At 50.7% G+C, this 14,019-nt stretch overlaps 1 protein-coding gene across 1 annotated transcript in view; it reads right to left on the bottom strand.

The window, feature by feature from the left end:
• The window catches only part of LOC135822216 (enoyl-CoA delta isomerase 3, peroxisomal-like), a 30,858-nt gene extending 18,225 nt beyond the window's left edge, over positions 1 to 12,633 (bottom strand). The window contains exon 1 of the mRNA XM_065334947.1: positions 12,488 to 12,633. Within this exon, the coding sequence (XP_065191019.1) occupies positions 12,488 to 12,580 (93 nt within the window). The 5' untranslated portion in view covers positions 12,581 to 12,633. The remainder of the gene's footprint in view (positions 1 to 12,487) is intronic.
• Between the last annotated feature and the right edge of the window lie 1,386 nt (positions 12,634 to 14,019).

Genomic DNA, 14,019 nt, shown 5'->3' with positions numbered 1-14,019 from the left:
GTGCATAGAAGGGGATGACATAGCCGACACTAATTATGGCAAATGACTGATGTGGTCCAGTTGTCTTGAAGTCAGGAAGTCGTGGCATTGCTGGTGTTGCTGTTTTGATATGGCCCTTGCGGCAAAGAACGCACTTGGCCCGATGCCTCCAGGTGGCCTGTATCACTGGAGAGAAGCCACTCACCCGGCACAAGCCTCCACGAGTGCTGTGTGCTCCTCATCGTGAAGTGATACCTTTCCCAGTGAACGTCAACAGGCGTGTTGATGTGTTCGACGACAAAGCGCAGTGGATCCATGCGTTGAGGGGGCTGGATCACTGGAGAGAAGCCAATCATCTTGCGAGAGCAGTAGCGAGTGCGTGTGCAGTTCAGCTCCTTCTCTGCATGATCAAGTTGCTACAGACCTTGCAAGCTGATTTCATACACCACTGCCACAGGCTATGTCTGTCAGCTAGCTACAGCAACAATATCCTCTTCATGAATGTTCAAAACTATTTTCTTGGGTCAAAATTAGCTCTCTCCACTGTCTACAACACAGCATGATCGCATGTGCATGGACAGGATCCGACTGCGATGCAGCTCTCCTGGAAGGAAGCAAAGTTCTCCTGTCGCCAATGCCATCGCTTGTCAGTGTCACTCAAGAAAAAATAAATTTCAATTTCAGAAGCTACGAATTCAACGCATTCCAGTCTGCCTCCACCAAGACTACTACAGGGCATCTGATTTGACAAGGTATATCAGTAGGACTTGGAAAAGTCACAGTAACAGTTTTAAACAGTTTGCAAGATCACTAGCCATTACAACAAGTATCAGAACATCAAAACAAACCTCGTGTACAATCCACAATTTCACATTCAACCCATCGATCTACAAAATAGGTTCCCTTTCCCGCCAGCTGGACATGCATGCATCATTGCATGCATGCTCTCACCAGGCCGGGAGTCGTCAAACGCCGGTACTTGGCGACTCCCTGGCTCTCACTTGTCAGCCAGCTCACACGTCTTGTCGTGCACGCGCAGACTAGACGTCCAGCACACACGCGTGTCGAAATGTGTTTTTTGCCGCGAAAGTCGGTAAAAATTAAGTGAGGGTCCCTTTAGTCCTTCGCAAATGTCACGCGACTAGCTGTCGCCATTTTGTTACCATGGCAACGGCGGCATTTTTTGTGCTTTTTGGGTAATTTTTTGCATTTTCTTTAGAAAAAAAAATTGATTTATAGGGGTTTTCCAAAACACTTTCCATTTCCATTTTAGACCAAGAAAAAACGCATAATCCGGAAAAGCCTAGTGGGCAGCCGTTATTCTTGTCGTTACGTCATTACCTGCCTGCATATATAATTATGGCGTCTTCGGTACCGCGGTTGCGAGAGTGAAAGAAATACTGACTTTTTTAGTTGTGGGCATGCAGCGCAGATGGTAGATCTACATATGTCATTATTGCAATGGTGTCACCATTATTTTTGATTTGTCTTCTGACACCGATACTGAGCAAGCCACCCTTGGGCTTTGGCAGGTTTGAATGAACATTGTTGTAAACAGTCGCGCTGATCTTGGCACTTGTTCATGCGATCACAAGTAGCTGGACCTAACGCAATGGACAATCAGAAAATTGAGACTTGTGTTACTGAAAGAATGTCTGAATCGGTTCGGCCTGAAAGAGACAGCCTACAGCACAAGGATCACATTGAGCATCGGCGGAAGCTCATACAGATGGTGAAGGAGCGTCGGGTGATCTGGGCGCAGAAGGGCAGTGGCAGGATTCGGTTCAAAGTAGAGAACCAGCTGAAGCAGGCCTACGAGGAGATCGCACAGGCGATTGGTGTTTGGTCGGCGGCACGTGTCAGACGCGAGTGGAAGCGCTTGAAGACGGCCTATGTTGTCATACAGAAGCGCTTGCAAAATGGAGAGCAATTTCGTACATCTTTGCCCTTCTACTCGGACTTACACGACATACTGGGTGACTGTAATGAATCTATAGCAGCAGCTCTGAAAGAGGACACCCCGCTGACGTCACCACTGACATCACCAGTGCCAGCAGCAGCAACGCCGACAGCGGTACGATCTGCAGCAGCTACACGCGCCGCTAAATCAGCAGCGGGTGTACGGGCAGCAGCGTCCACGAATAACCAGGAGAAGGAGAGTAGTGGTGAGAATGATAGTTGTGCGAAGGCGGCATGTAGCAGTGGGCATGATCAGCGCAATGACAGTACGCTGAGATCAGTCTGCACCACTCCAGCACAACGCCCATCCAGTCAGCAGCAACAGCAGCAGCATGTTGATCCTGCACGGCTGCAGATAGCCAGGGGATCCACCAGCACTGTGGAGCACATCGTAAACCGGACGCCGGCATTGGATTCGTCATGGCAGTCATCACTGTGTGAAGTTGCCGCACGGCTCCAGCGACCCAGTAGCCTATGCAACAAGCAGCAGCAGCAGCACTATCACAGTAGAGGCGATGGTAGTGCTGTGACAATGACGACAATGGCAAGCGGCAATCCAGCGTTCAGCGTATGCCATGCCACCACTGCCCTGAGCACGGCAGCAGCCTGCAGCAGGAGTGGTGCAGAGGCGTTCGCTGCCTGGTCACAACCATCCACTCCCCACCATGCAGCACATGCAATACATGCCATCAGTACTGCGACCGGAGGTGTGCATCATGGCAGCAGTCCTGCTACTAGCAATGGCATACAGCAGCAGCAAGCAGATAGACCAGTAGCTGGTATGTCATCGGCAGCTAGTATAGCAATGTCAGCGTTCGCTCCATCCTCCAGTTTGGGTTTATCACGAACACCTACACCAGCTAGTTGTACAAGAGGTGACTCTGCTACTACATTTACACATACACATAGAACAACAGAGTTGGAGATGATGGTTGCTCGCCCTGCAGCAGTACCAGCGACGGCGGCCTCTCACTGCCAGTGTGTGCCGCCATGCCCGCATCCAGTCTTGTGTCCAAGTCAACCTGCTGCTCCTTTCCCACAGTTTGTCAATCACGAACTTGAGAGAATGTCCGAAGAGCAGAGGAGAGAAGTAAAAAAGAAGATCTTCAACTTGCTACTTTCACACCGACAATGACTGGAATGTTGAGTGATGTATGATACCGCGTGTGACATGCAGTCGTATCATGCAATTGAACCATGCAAGGATGCTGTATGTAGTACATGTACTGTGACATTCTACATGAAATGACTACACATGCACAATTGTAAAATTATTATTGTAGGCCATTGTGACATCGTACTTGACAAGTATTAGAAATTTAGAATTACATGTACTGGTAAAGATTAATAGGAGTGAAACTGGCATGCTGGTTGCAATGTACTTCGTACTTGAGTTCTTGTTTTGTTTGTTGTTGTTGTTTGTATTCTTTATTTAGAGTGGGAAGTCCAAAACAGGCCCTAGCCTAATAACAATGGTCCCACTAGTGAGGGAATGCTGTATATCTGTGCATAAGGATCAGTGAGTGTAACAGCAACTATTAGGGAAAGAAAAAGAGAGAAGAAAAACAACTCAAAACAGGAGTTGCGACTTGCATGGGGGGTTGTTCAAAGAACATTTGAGGAGCAAGCATTATACTGTACTGTCTTTGACACAAGTCTTTCCAACATACTGTCATGCTTGCACGACTGATCAGTTTGCAGCTGCCACATATGCCTGTTTATACCCTAACGTGACTCTCTCTCTCTCTCTCTCTCTCTCTCTCTCTCTCTCTCTCTCTCTCTCTCTCTCTCTCTCTCTCTCTCTCTCTCTCTCTCTCTCTCTCTCTCTACCTATCTATCTCTATCTTTTTTTCTCTTTCTCTCTCTCCCCCCCCCCCCCCCTCTCTCTCCATCCCTCCCCCCTCTCTCTCTCTCTCTCTCTCTCTCTCTCTCTCTCTCTCTCTCTCTCTCTCTCTCTCTCTCTCTCTCTCTCTCTCATAACACGAAACCATCGTGAAATCAAACTTCAACAGTGGGTGTGTATGTGTGTATTCCGTTTCTCCCCGGAACCGGGATTATCCACACACAAAGATCTCCAGGACACACTGTTTACACTGACTCATGATCTGAAAACAGTCACAACTCTCCAAGAACTAAAACCTGAACATCTCCACAACTAGGCTAAAACCAACTCTGGCCTAACAAAAGATAGCAATAGCTAATAACAGTGCACGCACATACATGGTATAGAAAGACCCTATGGCAACACTCGACCATGTAATGTGATACAACAATAGAATGCAGACGTCTAGACACCAGAGTACTGAATAGACCTGACACATGGCCTTCTTGATGGGAATGCATGAATAGAAGCACACATGGATCATAGCTCTAACACATTCGCCTATCCATATCACGCATGAATGATTGTACTCTAACAGCCAGCATGCTGCACCAGTCTAACTGCAACATTCTCCCCCTCTCACACGAGGAGTTCCGAGGGTGAAACAAAACAAGAAACCAAAAAGGCAACCCCCTCAGAGCCTAAAAGAACAAAAGATGAACGATGTGCTCTACAAACATACGTGTAGCTAAATATGCAAAGACTAAACATATGAAAGTGACCAATCACACCACAGTACTAGAGTATTCTGACCGAGTCAATAATGAATATGTCTCTTTCTCATTCGCCGTCTGCAGTCAACGGCACTAATCGCTGAATGGCACGTCGCTTCACCTGGCCCGGAAGCTGCGGTTTGTTGGTCAACTCAGTCTGCGGCCAGGACTCCTTGGTGTTGCGGAGAAATGCAGGCCCTTGCCACCAGCACTCGTTACCGGGTAGATCCTCGGCCTTCACCCCCCGAGTTGGCAAGTCTGCTGGGTTGATCTTTCCAGGCACGTGCCTCCACTGCGTCGGCTTTGTCGACTCCTGTATTGCCGCTATTCGATTAGCGACGTCTGAAGTAAAGTTCTTAGCCGGACTCCTCACCCAGTGTACGACGTTCATCGAATCAGTCCAGAAGTTGTGTTCGGACATGGGGATGTGGAGGGCCTCACTGATGGCGGCACTTACTTGCACACCCAGCACTGCACCGCGGAGCTCCAGCTTCGGAATCGTGACTTTCTTCAGTGGTGTGGCTCTGGCTCTAGCAAGCGCAATGCTGATGCGCACATGTCCATCGGGGTACTCCGCTCGGACATAACCCACTGCCGCTGTTGCATGGGCCGAAGCGTCGGTGAACACATGTACCGACAGTGATGCCTCATGGGCTGGGCGATCCGTTTCCTTGAGACATCTCTGTATCTTGATCTTGCTGAGGTGCTCCAGCTCGGCAAACCACCTGTACCACTTCTCGTTCAGCTCGGCCGGAATCTGGTCGTCCCACCCGATCCCAGCTGCACAAAGCTCCTGAAACATCAGCCGCGCCCGCATGGTAAAGGGCACAATGTGGCCTCTAGGGTCGAAGATGCTCGCCATCTTCGACAGCACTTGACGCTTGGTCCACTGTTGTTCTTCAGGAGCACGGTGCGTATAGCTGAAGGTGTCTGTCTTGGCGTCCCACACCACACCGAGAGTCTTCACCACCGCTGGTATTTGCTGACTGTCGTTGCTGATGCATAGCAGTGCCTCTTTGGCCAAGTCCTCGTCCGGTATAGACTCTAGCACGGCTTGACTGTTGCTCCTCCATTTGCGGACGTGGAAAGACGCCTTTCCGAGCAGACTCTGGACTTCCTGTCGAGTGTTGATGGCGGACTCCACAGTCGGTAGTGAGTCGAGCAGGTCATCAACGTAAAACGCTTCATCAACTGCTTCCCGAGCCAACTTGCTGAAGGATGCGCCGTGCTCTGCTGACGTTGCCTTCAGAGCCCGACATGCCAGGTATGGCGATGCCTTCAGCCCAAATACCAACCGAGAGAACTCATACATGGCGGCTGGCTCATCCGGTGTGTCGCGCCACAGGAAGCGCAAATACTTGCGATCTTCTGGAGCGATTTCCACCTGCAGAAACATCTCTGCAATATCGCCGACTAGCGCTATAGGCTCTAGGCAAAACTTCATCAGCACGTGTACCAGATCTCTCTGCAACTTCGGTCCAGAGTGCATCTCGTCGTTGAGTGACTTGCCCTGGCATCGGGCAGCGGCATCGAATACCACTCGTACTTTCGTCGTAGTTTTATCTGCTCGTACCACCGCCAGATGAGGAAGCAACCACTGTTGGTCTGTCTCCTGGCACGGATGGATGTAGCCCTTGGCTATATGGGACTTGATGACGTCGGAATACTGCTGGTAGACTTCCGGTCGTTTCCTCAGAGTCCTCTCCAGGTTTCTCAGTCGCTGTTCAGCCATTTCACGATTCGGTGGGAGATCTGGCTTCTTATCGGTGCTGACCCACGGTATGGCCGTCGACACTCTGCCATCCATCAATTTCATGCTTCCTTCAACCATACGTTGTGCTTCCTCCTCCGCGACCGTTTTCGTAGCCTTAGGAACCAAACCAACGCTCTCTACCTCCCAGAACTTTGCGACGAGGTCGTCGAGAACTGCGTTGCTCCTGTCGCTGACATTCGCATGCAGGGACGTCTCTGTGAACTCTGCCGCTTGCGACTTGACGGGACCGAAACATACCCATCCGAGGGGAAGTTTTCGAGCAACTGGCTCGCCCGGCTGTCCTGCCAGCTCTTCCAGTACTCTGTGCGCTTCTGGCACGTTGAGTCCTATCAGCAGGTCGACTTGGTCCCCAGTCACCTGCGGGAAGGTAACCTCTTGGAGGTGCTTGTGCATGTGTCTCCTCGAGTTCCACTCGATCATCTCCATCGGTGCTGTAACTATTGGCTGCGTCCATGCTTCCAGCTGGGTTTCATATGAGCCGTCTTCCGACGCCATTGTCACTTTTACGCGACGGTGCTTTCCTGAGACTGTCTTTCCCCCCAGAACCGACGCCGTAAATGCCGTTGGTGTTCCCTGCAGCCCGAGGTCGTTTGCCACACTGTCTTTCAGGTATGTTGTTGAAGAACCGCTGTCCATCATGGCTGTGGCCCGCACCGTCTTGTCCTGATGGCATAACACGACAGGGACTACCATAAAAGCGGTCTTCTGCGTGGTTGCCACCGACGTATTCGTGCTGTGTTGCGGAACCACATTCTCTCGTGGCTTTGTGCTCCTGCTCGTTGAGCCTTGGTTGGCCGGAGGTGCGCGCTCTTGGTGGAGGTCAGGGTGGTGTCTGCCTCGGCACTTGTTGCAACCACTGCCTCTGCATTCGGACTTCCAGTGGCCTGTCTTGAAGCAGCACACACATAGCGATGTTCCAAGCACGAAGTCCCACCGCTGCTTCACTGACAGTTGGCGGAAGACATCACAGCTGGTGAGGGAGTGCGCTTTACCACACTTGGCGCACTGCAACACTGGCTTAGTTGTGCTGGCTGGACCACCTGTGGTGTGCATAGCTGTTGCATTACTTGCTCGAGGGGCCGCTTTGGCAAACGGCCCGGCCACATTCAGCGCAGCCTCTGCTCGATTTTCTAGCCAGTCTGCGAAGACCTCCAGGTCGAGGGAATCCATCTGGATCCTTTTCTCCGCCAAGTATTCGCCCCACTGCATCTTCAGTGCAACTGGCAGCTTATTCACTAGCTCCTGTCGGAGGGTAGGGTTGGACATATGTCCACAGCTACCAAGCAGCTTCATACATAACACTACATTCTTAACCGAGGTGCTGTACGACACCAAGGTCTCTACATCGTCACTGCGTACCGGCTTAGCTGATTTCGCCTTCGATACGAGCTCCGTGACTACTAGTTCTGGCCGCCCGAACCTCCTTTCCAGCGTTGAGAGAACTTTCGGCAGGTTCTCTGGCACGATGAGGAGCATTCTTACTGCCTCTTTTGCAGGACCTTTTAGGCAGACCCGCAATCTCTGAATGTTTTCAGCCTCCGTGAAGCCACATTGCTTGGTCGTAGACTGAAACATGTGGTGGAATGCTGGCCACTCTTCTGCTGCACCCGAGAACGCTGGCAAGTCGGTGTTGATCTTGGCTTGTCGCGCGGTGAGCCTTGATAGCTGGCTTTGCAGACCCTCATCTGCTTGCCCACGTCCATCCTGCTGAAGGCCTTTGACCGTGGAACCAGCTGCTTGGTGCGTCTTCACTATCTCCTCCGGCTCTTGATCGCTCTGAATCCGACTGCGTAGCTCCTGTTGCTGCGCACTAGAACACTGTGCGGTGTACTGGTCGTGGTCCGCACGCCTCCGCAGGCGATCATTTTCTCCGCGAAGCTGGTCCAGCTGAACTAGCAACTCCGCTCGCTGTGTTCGCTGCTCATCCGACCCTCGGCCTCCGCCTCGATCCGCCCGCTGTTGCAGGCTGGCGTTCTCCGCGCGAAGGCGTTCGAGCTTGTCGAGCAGTTCAGCTCGCTGCGCGTGTTGCTCTGCTGAAACCTGCTCGGCTCCCGTCAGCAAGCGGTCATTCTGATCGCGGAGATCTTCCAAACACATGCGCCCCTCCTGGTGTTCTCTTTCCAGGCGCTCGAGATGCGGCTGCAGCTCGCGCAGTTCCCTTTCCGATACATCCCGCTCAGCTTCGCACACCTCTTTTTCCTGCGTGACTCGCCTATTTTCCGCCTGCAGCGATGACAGGTCTGCACGAGCGCTCGCAAGATCCTTGTTCAATTTCGCTACACGTCGCTGCTCGGCGTCCGCTATTGATTGAGCTTCGCTCAGTTCCCGCTGATAGCGCTTCTCTTTCAGCACAAACTCTTGTTGCACTCGCAACCCTGACAGATTGGCCTGCTCCGTATTCGTCGACGCACGTGCGACCTCAGACTCAGTCCTCACCGCGCCGCCACAGGCAAACTCCTGCTTGTGTGGGCACTGACAGTTCCGGCTACACTGGGACTCGGCACTGCGTGCGGCTCTGGATCGTGAGAAACGGCCACTGCATGTTCTGGCAGGTGCGCAACTTCTACTTCACCCATACTAGCCTCATCTCCTTGGCCAGCGTCAACGGCTGCATCAGCTTCATGGCCTTCTATGAGCTCCTCTGCGAAGACTTCGGAGGCCATCTTGGGAGAGGACGATCCTTTGGCCCCTTGGCCACTTGACGACGCTTCGTCTTGAGCTAACCTCACGAGCTCAAGCTCCTTCTCCAGGAGCCTCTTTTCTGCTTCCAGAACTCGACGCTGAGTCTCGTATGAAGATCGGGACTGTCCTCCTCCTGATCTCCTACTACTGCGCATCGAGCGCTCTTCTTCAAAACCCAAACGGGGAGGTGCTACACCTCTCGTTGACCGCGCACTTCTGCGCGTACTCCTATCTTCACCTTCCATGATGACTATTTCCAGATCCGGCTCGAAGGACCAGATATTCCGTTTCTCCCCGGAACCGGGATTATCCACACACAAAGATCTCCAGGACACACTGTTTACACTGACTCATGATCTGAAAACAGTCACAACTCTCCAAGAACTAAAACCTGAACATCTCCACAACTAGGCTAAAACCAACTCTGGCCTAACAAAAGATAGCAATAGCTAATAACAGTGCACGCACATACATGGTATAGAAAGACCCTATGGCAACACTCGACCATGTAATGTGATACAACAATAGAATGCAGACGTCTAGACACCAGAGTACTGAATAGACCTGACACATGGCCTTCTTGATGGGAATGCATGAATAGAAGCACACATGGATCATAGCTCTAACACATTCGCCTATCCATATCACGCATGAATGATTGTACTCTAACAGCCAGCATGCTGCACCAGTCTAACTGCAACAGTGTGGCCACAGTGCACCGCGAACATTTGCCATCGTAAACTTGCTGCTTCTGGGAGATCTCAAAAAATTAGCGACGCAAATATTGTGCGGTTGACAATACTCGATTACAAGTAAGAGCTTCACCGGTGCACCCTCCATTGTTCAGACAGTGGCAGCCACCTCATAATCCTTGACGATCACGCATCATTGTGTACTGCACTGGTCATTGGCATGGGATGAGTGTCATCACAATCACATGTGTGCTGCACTGGTCACTAGCACAGTGACCACTCTGGCACCAGTATGTTAATAATAATATCTTTATTTGGATGACCCAGAGGCTTGTCGCCTATCAAGGGGTTCACCGCTTTGAAGGATGTACATGTACGTTGATGAGTGGTGCCATGCTATGCCAGTGTAGTCAGCCATAAGATCGCCGTGCCTGCACCGAAGGCACGGAAATAGACCTGGATGGCTGGCTGGCTGGCTATACCGTAAAGTACCGCCAGAGCGCCCCACCATCTCATCCTTTCGTGGAGGTGGTCTGCTGTCTGTAGGTCATACGACATGAACCTTGTACACATATCGCACGTTTTGCAGTCTATTCGAACCTTCCAGCGGACACAAGCTCCACACAAAACCTGCCAAGCGTGACCTTAGTACACTAAGATTCTCACATCGTACAAACTTCGTTGCACTCTGCCATACGATTTTCCTTTCTCTGGCTGTAAAATCAAGGTGGGGCGCTCTCGCGAGACGGGGCGCTCTGGCGGTACTTTACGGTAATTATAAAGCATCAATAATACGAGTTAGAGTCGCTGTGTCTGCACTGGTAGCACAGTAAAACCTGTCAAGACGACCACCTGTCCAAGAGGCCACTACAACCAGAACCAAGGGATGTCATGTCCACTGTCAAATGATCCTGGATAAGGAGACCACCTGTACACGGGGATCACACGGTCCCTTGAGCGGTCGGCTTAGCCAGGTTTCACTGTAGTAAGCTGGGGTGCTCTAGCCTCTTTGTGCAGTCAGTTTACGAGTGACACATGCACACACGTGCACACACCGGGAATCACAAGCATCACACTTGAACCAATACCATAATACCAAGAGTACATAACCCAAGAGTGTGCAACTCCAGCTATGGGGTCTGCGACGGCAGAACTTCACATCACGTGATGAACCCGTACACATTATTTGCACTCTGTGCATGATAGATACAGGGTTGTACGCAGCCCAGCTTTGGGTACAACTCTCTTGTGGTCACTTTGCACTGTTTGCCAGCATAACCTTTTGAACCATGTCACGTGATGTGAAGTTCTGCCGTCGCAGCACAGCATAGAGGTTGTGCAGGCAGTTGCACACTCTTGGAGTTATGCACTCTTGATAATACATGTACATGTAGCCGTAATGAAGAATAATCATCATGACCAGCATCATTACCATGATTAAACTGTGACTCCGGCAGGGGGCCACGCATATCGAGTCAGATACCGATTGTGGAAGTAGTTTATGCCATACTTTATGGAGTCAGTTTTTCTGAGATTTGCGGGAACCTTTCAGGGGCGTAGCCAGGACAGTGATCAAGGGGGTGCCACAACGTCCCCACACAAAAGTACATGTATGTTGGGTTTTCATGCATATTATTTTGATCCGTAATATGGGGACTGTGGGGGGGGGGGGGGGGGGCAAAATTAGCCCCACATTTGATGCTGAAGATCAATCAGTGAATGGCAAACCTCCAACTAGGGAGAAGTGATGTGTATTTTACTACTCTCTGCTTGCAACGTCGTGTTTGATAGTGCATTATGGCATCCTTGATCAAACGTACACTATTTCCCACAACAAACACAAGCTGCACTTCAACGCTACTTTCACTCTTCTGCTGCTGTATCCACACTTGCAACACATGAAAGAAACTTCTTTGCCTTTCCGCAACCTCCAACGCAACCAATCAACAGCCAGAGCTGCATTATACCAAAAGTAGCGCGACCAAACTGATATGTCTGACGTGTGTTTTCCATAGAACGCATTGCTACTTCTACCCATAGCGTGTTTGTATGATTCTTTGCTTCTAACAAAACATGTGCAGAGGCGTAGCAGCCGCTCCGGCCGGACCACTTTTTCGCCCGACCACGACTACCATAGTAAAACTAATGCCCAAAGTGCCCAGAATGCAGGATTTTGCACCCTAATTTCCAAAAATTTCCGCGGGGGACATCCCCCCTGCACCCCCCTGGCCGGACCACTGCCAATAGCGGTGCTACGCGCCTGATGTGGAGTGCCATACAAATCATGTGCTGAGCCTGCTGAGGCCTGACGTGACACTGCACAGCGACAGGTACTGTACAAAGCGGAGTTGCCCTTGACTAGAAGTTTCATTGCAAAATGGCCAATCCCGAGACAAATAGTCAACTGAATTTGGATTGGTTTCCGATACATTGTAGGTCTGAACCTGGGAGTAGTACAATACCTACTACTCCCTGGTCTGAACAGGGATAGCTACAGTGTGTGATGTGCAGAGTTGCACATGTGATCCGGTCTGCATATTATGGTCTCTCTCGAACTAGCTGCGAACCAAGATCGACATTTTTGAGGGGGGTGCTTTGGCACCCAAAGCACCCCCCCCCCCCCCCCCCCCCCTCAGCGGCCTAAGCCCCTACTTTTGGTGTATCGGGCAGATTTCCTGTGTGGCTTAATCATGCATGCAGTAGTGTAACAAGCGAATTTCTTTATCATTCTGGTTTGGTGGAGTCTAAAGGCTTGCACACTCTGTGGAGTGGCTGGTGAATATATGCACGTTCCAACTGTACATACCCTTTCTTGGCTTAGGCCTGCACTGATCGTCCACTGGTTGGAACAGATCCACCAAACATGTCCATTTGCTGTTTCCGACACTTGCAGTGGCATCACGGAGTCGACCAGCGGATCATTGCCAGTGAATCAGGGAGTAGACTTGAAGTACTACTGGGAATCTTACAATACTCCGCCCTGGTCTGAATCAGGGCTAGGGAGTAGTACAATACAGCACTACTCCCTGATCTGAATCACACTATTGTGACCGATGATAAGTCCTTGTACTTGTACTTGTACTGAGCTCAACTACACTACAGTCTACACTACAGCCTCCCAACTGCATGCAGGATAGTCATGTACGTCACCATGGGCACACTCACAGTGCAGTCGGTCTCCCAAACCACGCAGGGCCGGGCATGCACAGTCCAGCAGACACACTGACTCTGTTACTGTACTGTCACAGTGTCAGCATTGCATCATATCATCAGTATCCGTTGACCATGCACCATGGTTGACAAAGTCATTACATGACATTCCGTTCTCGAAGCAAAGGCGACACTATGCTTCCCTCCAAGATAAAGCTGACACCTAAATTTGTTGATAGTCAGTGCGGGATCATGGACCAAGTCTCTCTGGGGACTCTCGCTCTGCCACACTTCGTTCCGTGGCTGAGAATAACGAACTGATTGACGCGTTCCAGCGCTCCGACATTGATCAAACAAGCGGGTTTCATTTGTCTCCAATCTAGCCTAGCATAGCTCAGCGGCTGCTGCATGTATGCTCTGTTACAGGAAGTCAAGTATTGTATTTGGAATTCTCAGGGATAACTTTGAAGCAAAACTATAATGTTGATTATCACCTCCACCACTACACTGCGCTCTCAGCCGACTAGACCCTCCTGCACACAACCATCACCACTGCGAGGACACTTCAAAACTATTATTAGTGTATTGTAGAATACTACTCCTGACTAGTACTAGTACAAAGTCATGTTAGCTAGCGCAATGTCAATGCCATGTACAGGTAGTTCTGCGGTAGTAGATCTGTACTTGGCTTCAGCTGTACTAATAGTAATACTGTACAGCTTGTAGATGAAGACTTCATGAATGTATGATGTAGTGGCAGTGCTGAGCATAAAAAGGAAAAGTTTGCACATCCGTGCTACAACGAACTAGTCTTTTCGCTCGTGCCATGGCGCCAGGCGACCCCCATGCCTACAGTACTGAGTCTGTCTGATATGCAGGTGCATGCTGCACTAAAGTGTTCAGTATGTCAGTATGACACAATTGTGACAAAATAATGATTATTAATTGCTAAACTAGAGGCCGGTACAGCTGGAGTATAGTAGTGCATGCTAGCTCCGGTACCTAGTCTCAGAATGTCTTGTGCCCCCCCCCCCCCTGGCAAGGCGTCATGCCCTGGCAAGGCGTCATGCCCTGGCAAGGCGTCATGCCCTGGCAAGGCGTCATGCCCTGGCAAGGCGTCATGCCCTGGCAAGGCGTCATGCCCTGGCATACATCATCACAAGTACAATGTCATGTACTTGTTCATCA

This window comes from Sycon ciliatum, chromosome 1, assembly GCF_964019385.1.
Source record: "Sycon ciliatum chromosome 1, ocSycCili1.1, whole genome shotgun sequence".
Classification (NCBI taxonomy): Eukaryota; Metazoa; Porifera; class Calcarea; order Leucosolenida; family Sycettidae; genus Sycon; species Sycon ciliatum.
This window is presented reverse-complemented; position numbering and strand designations above follow the sequence as displayed.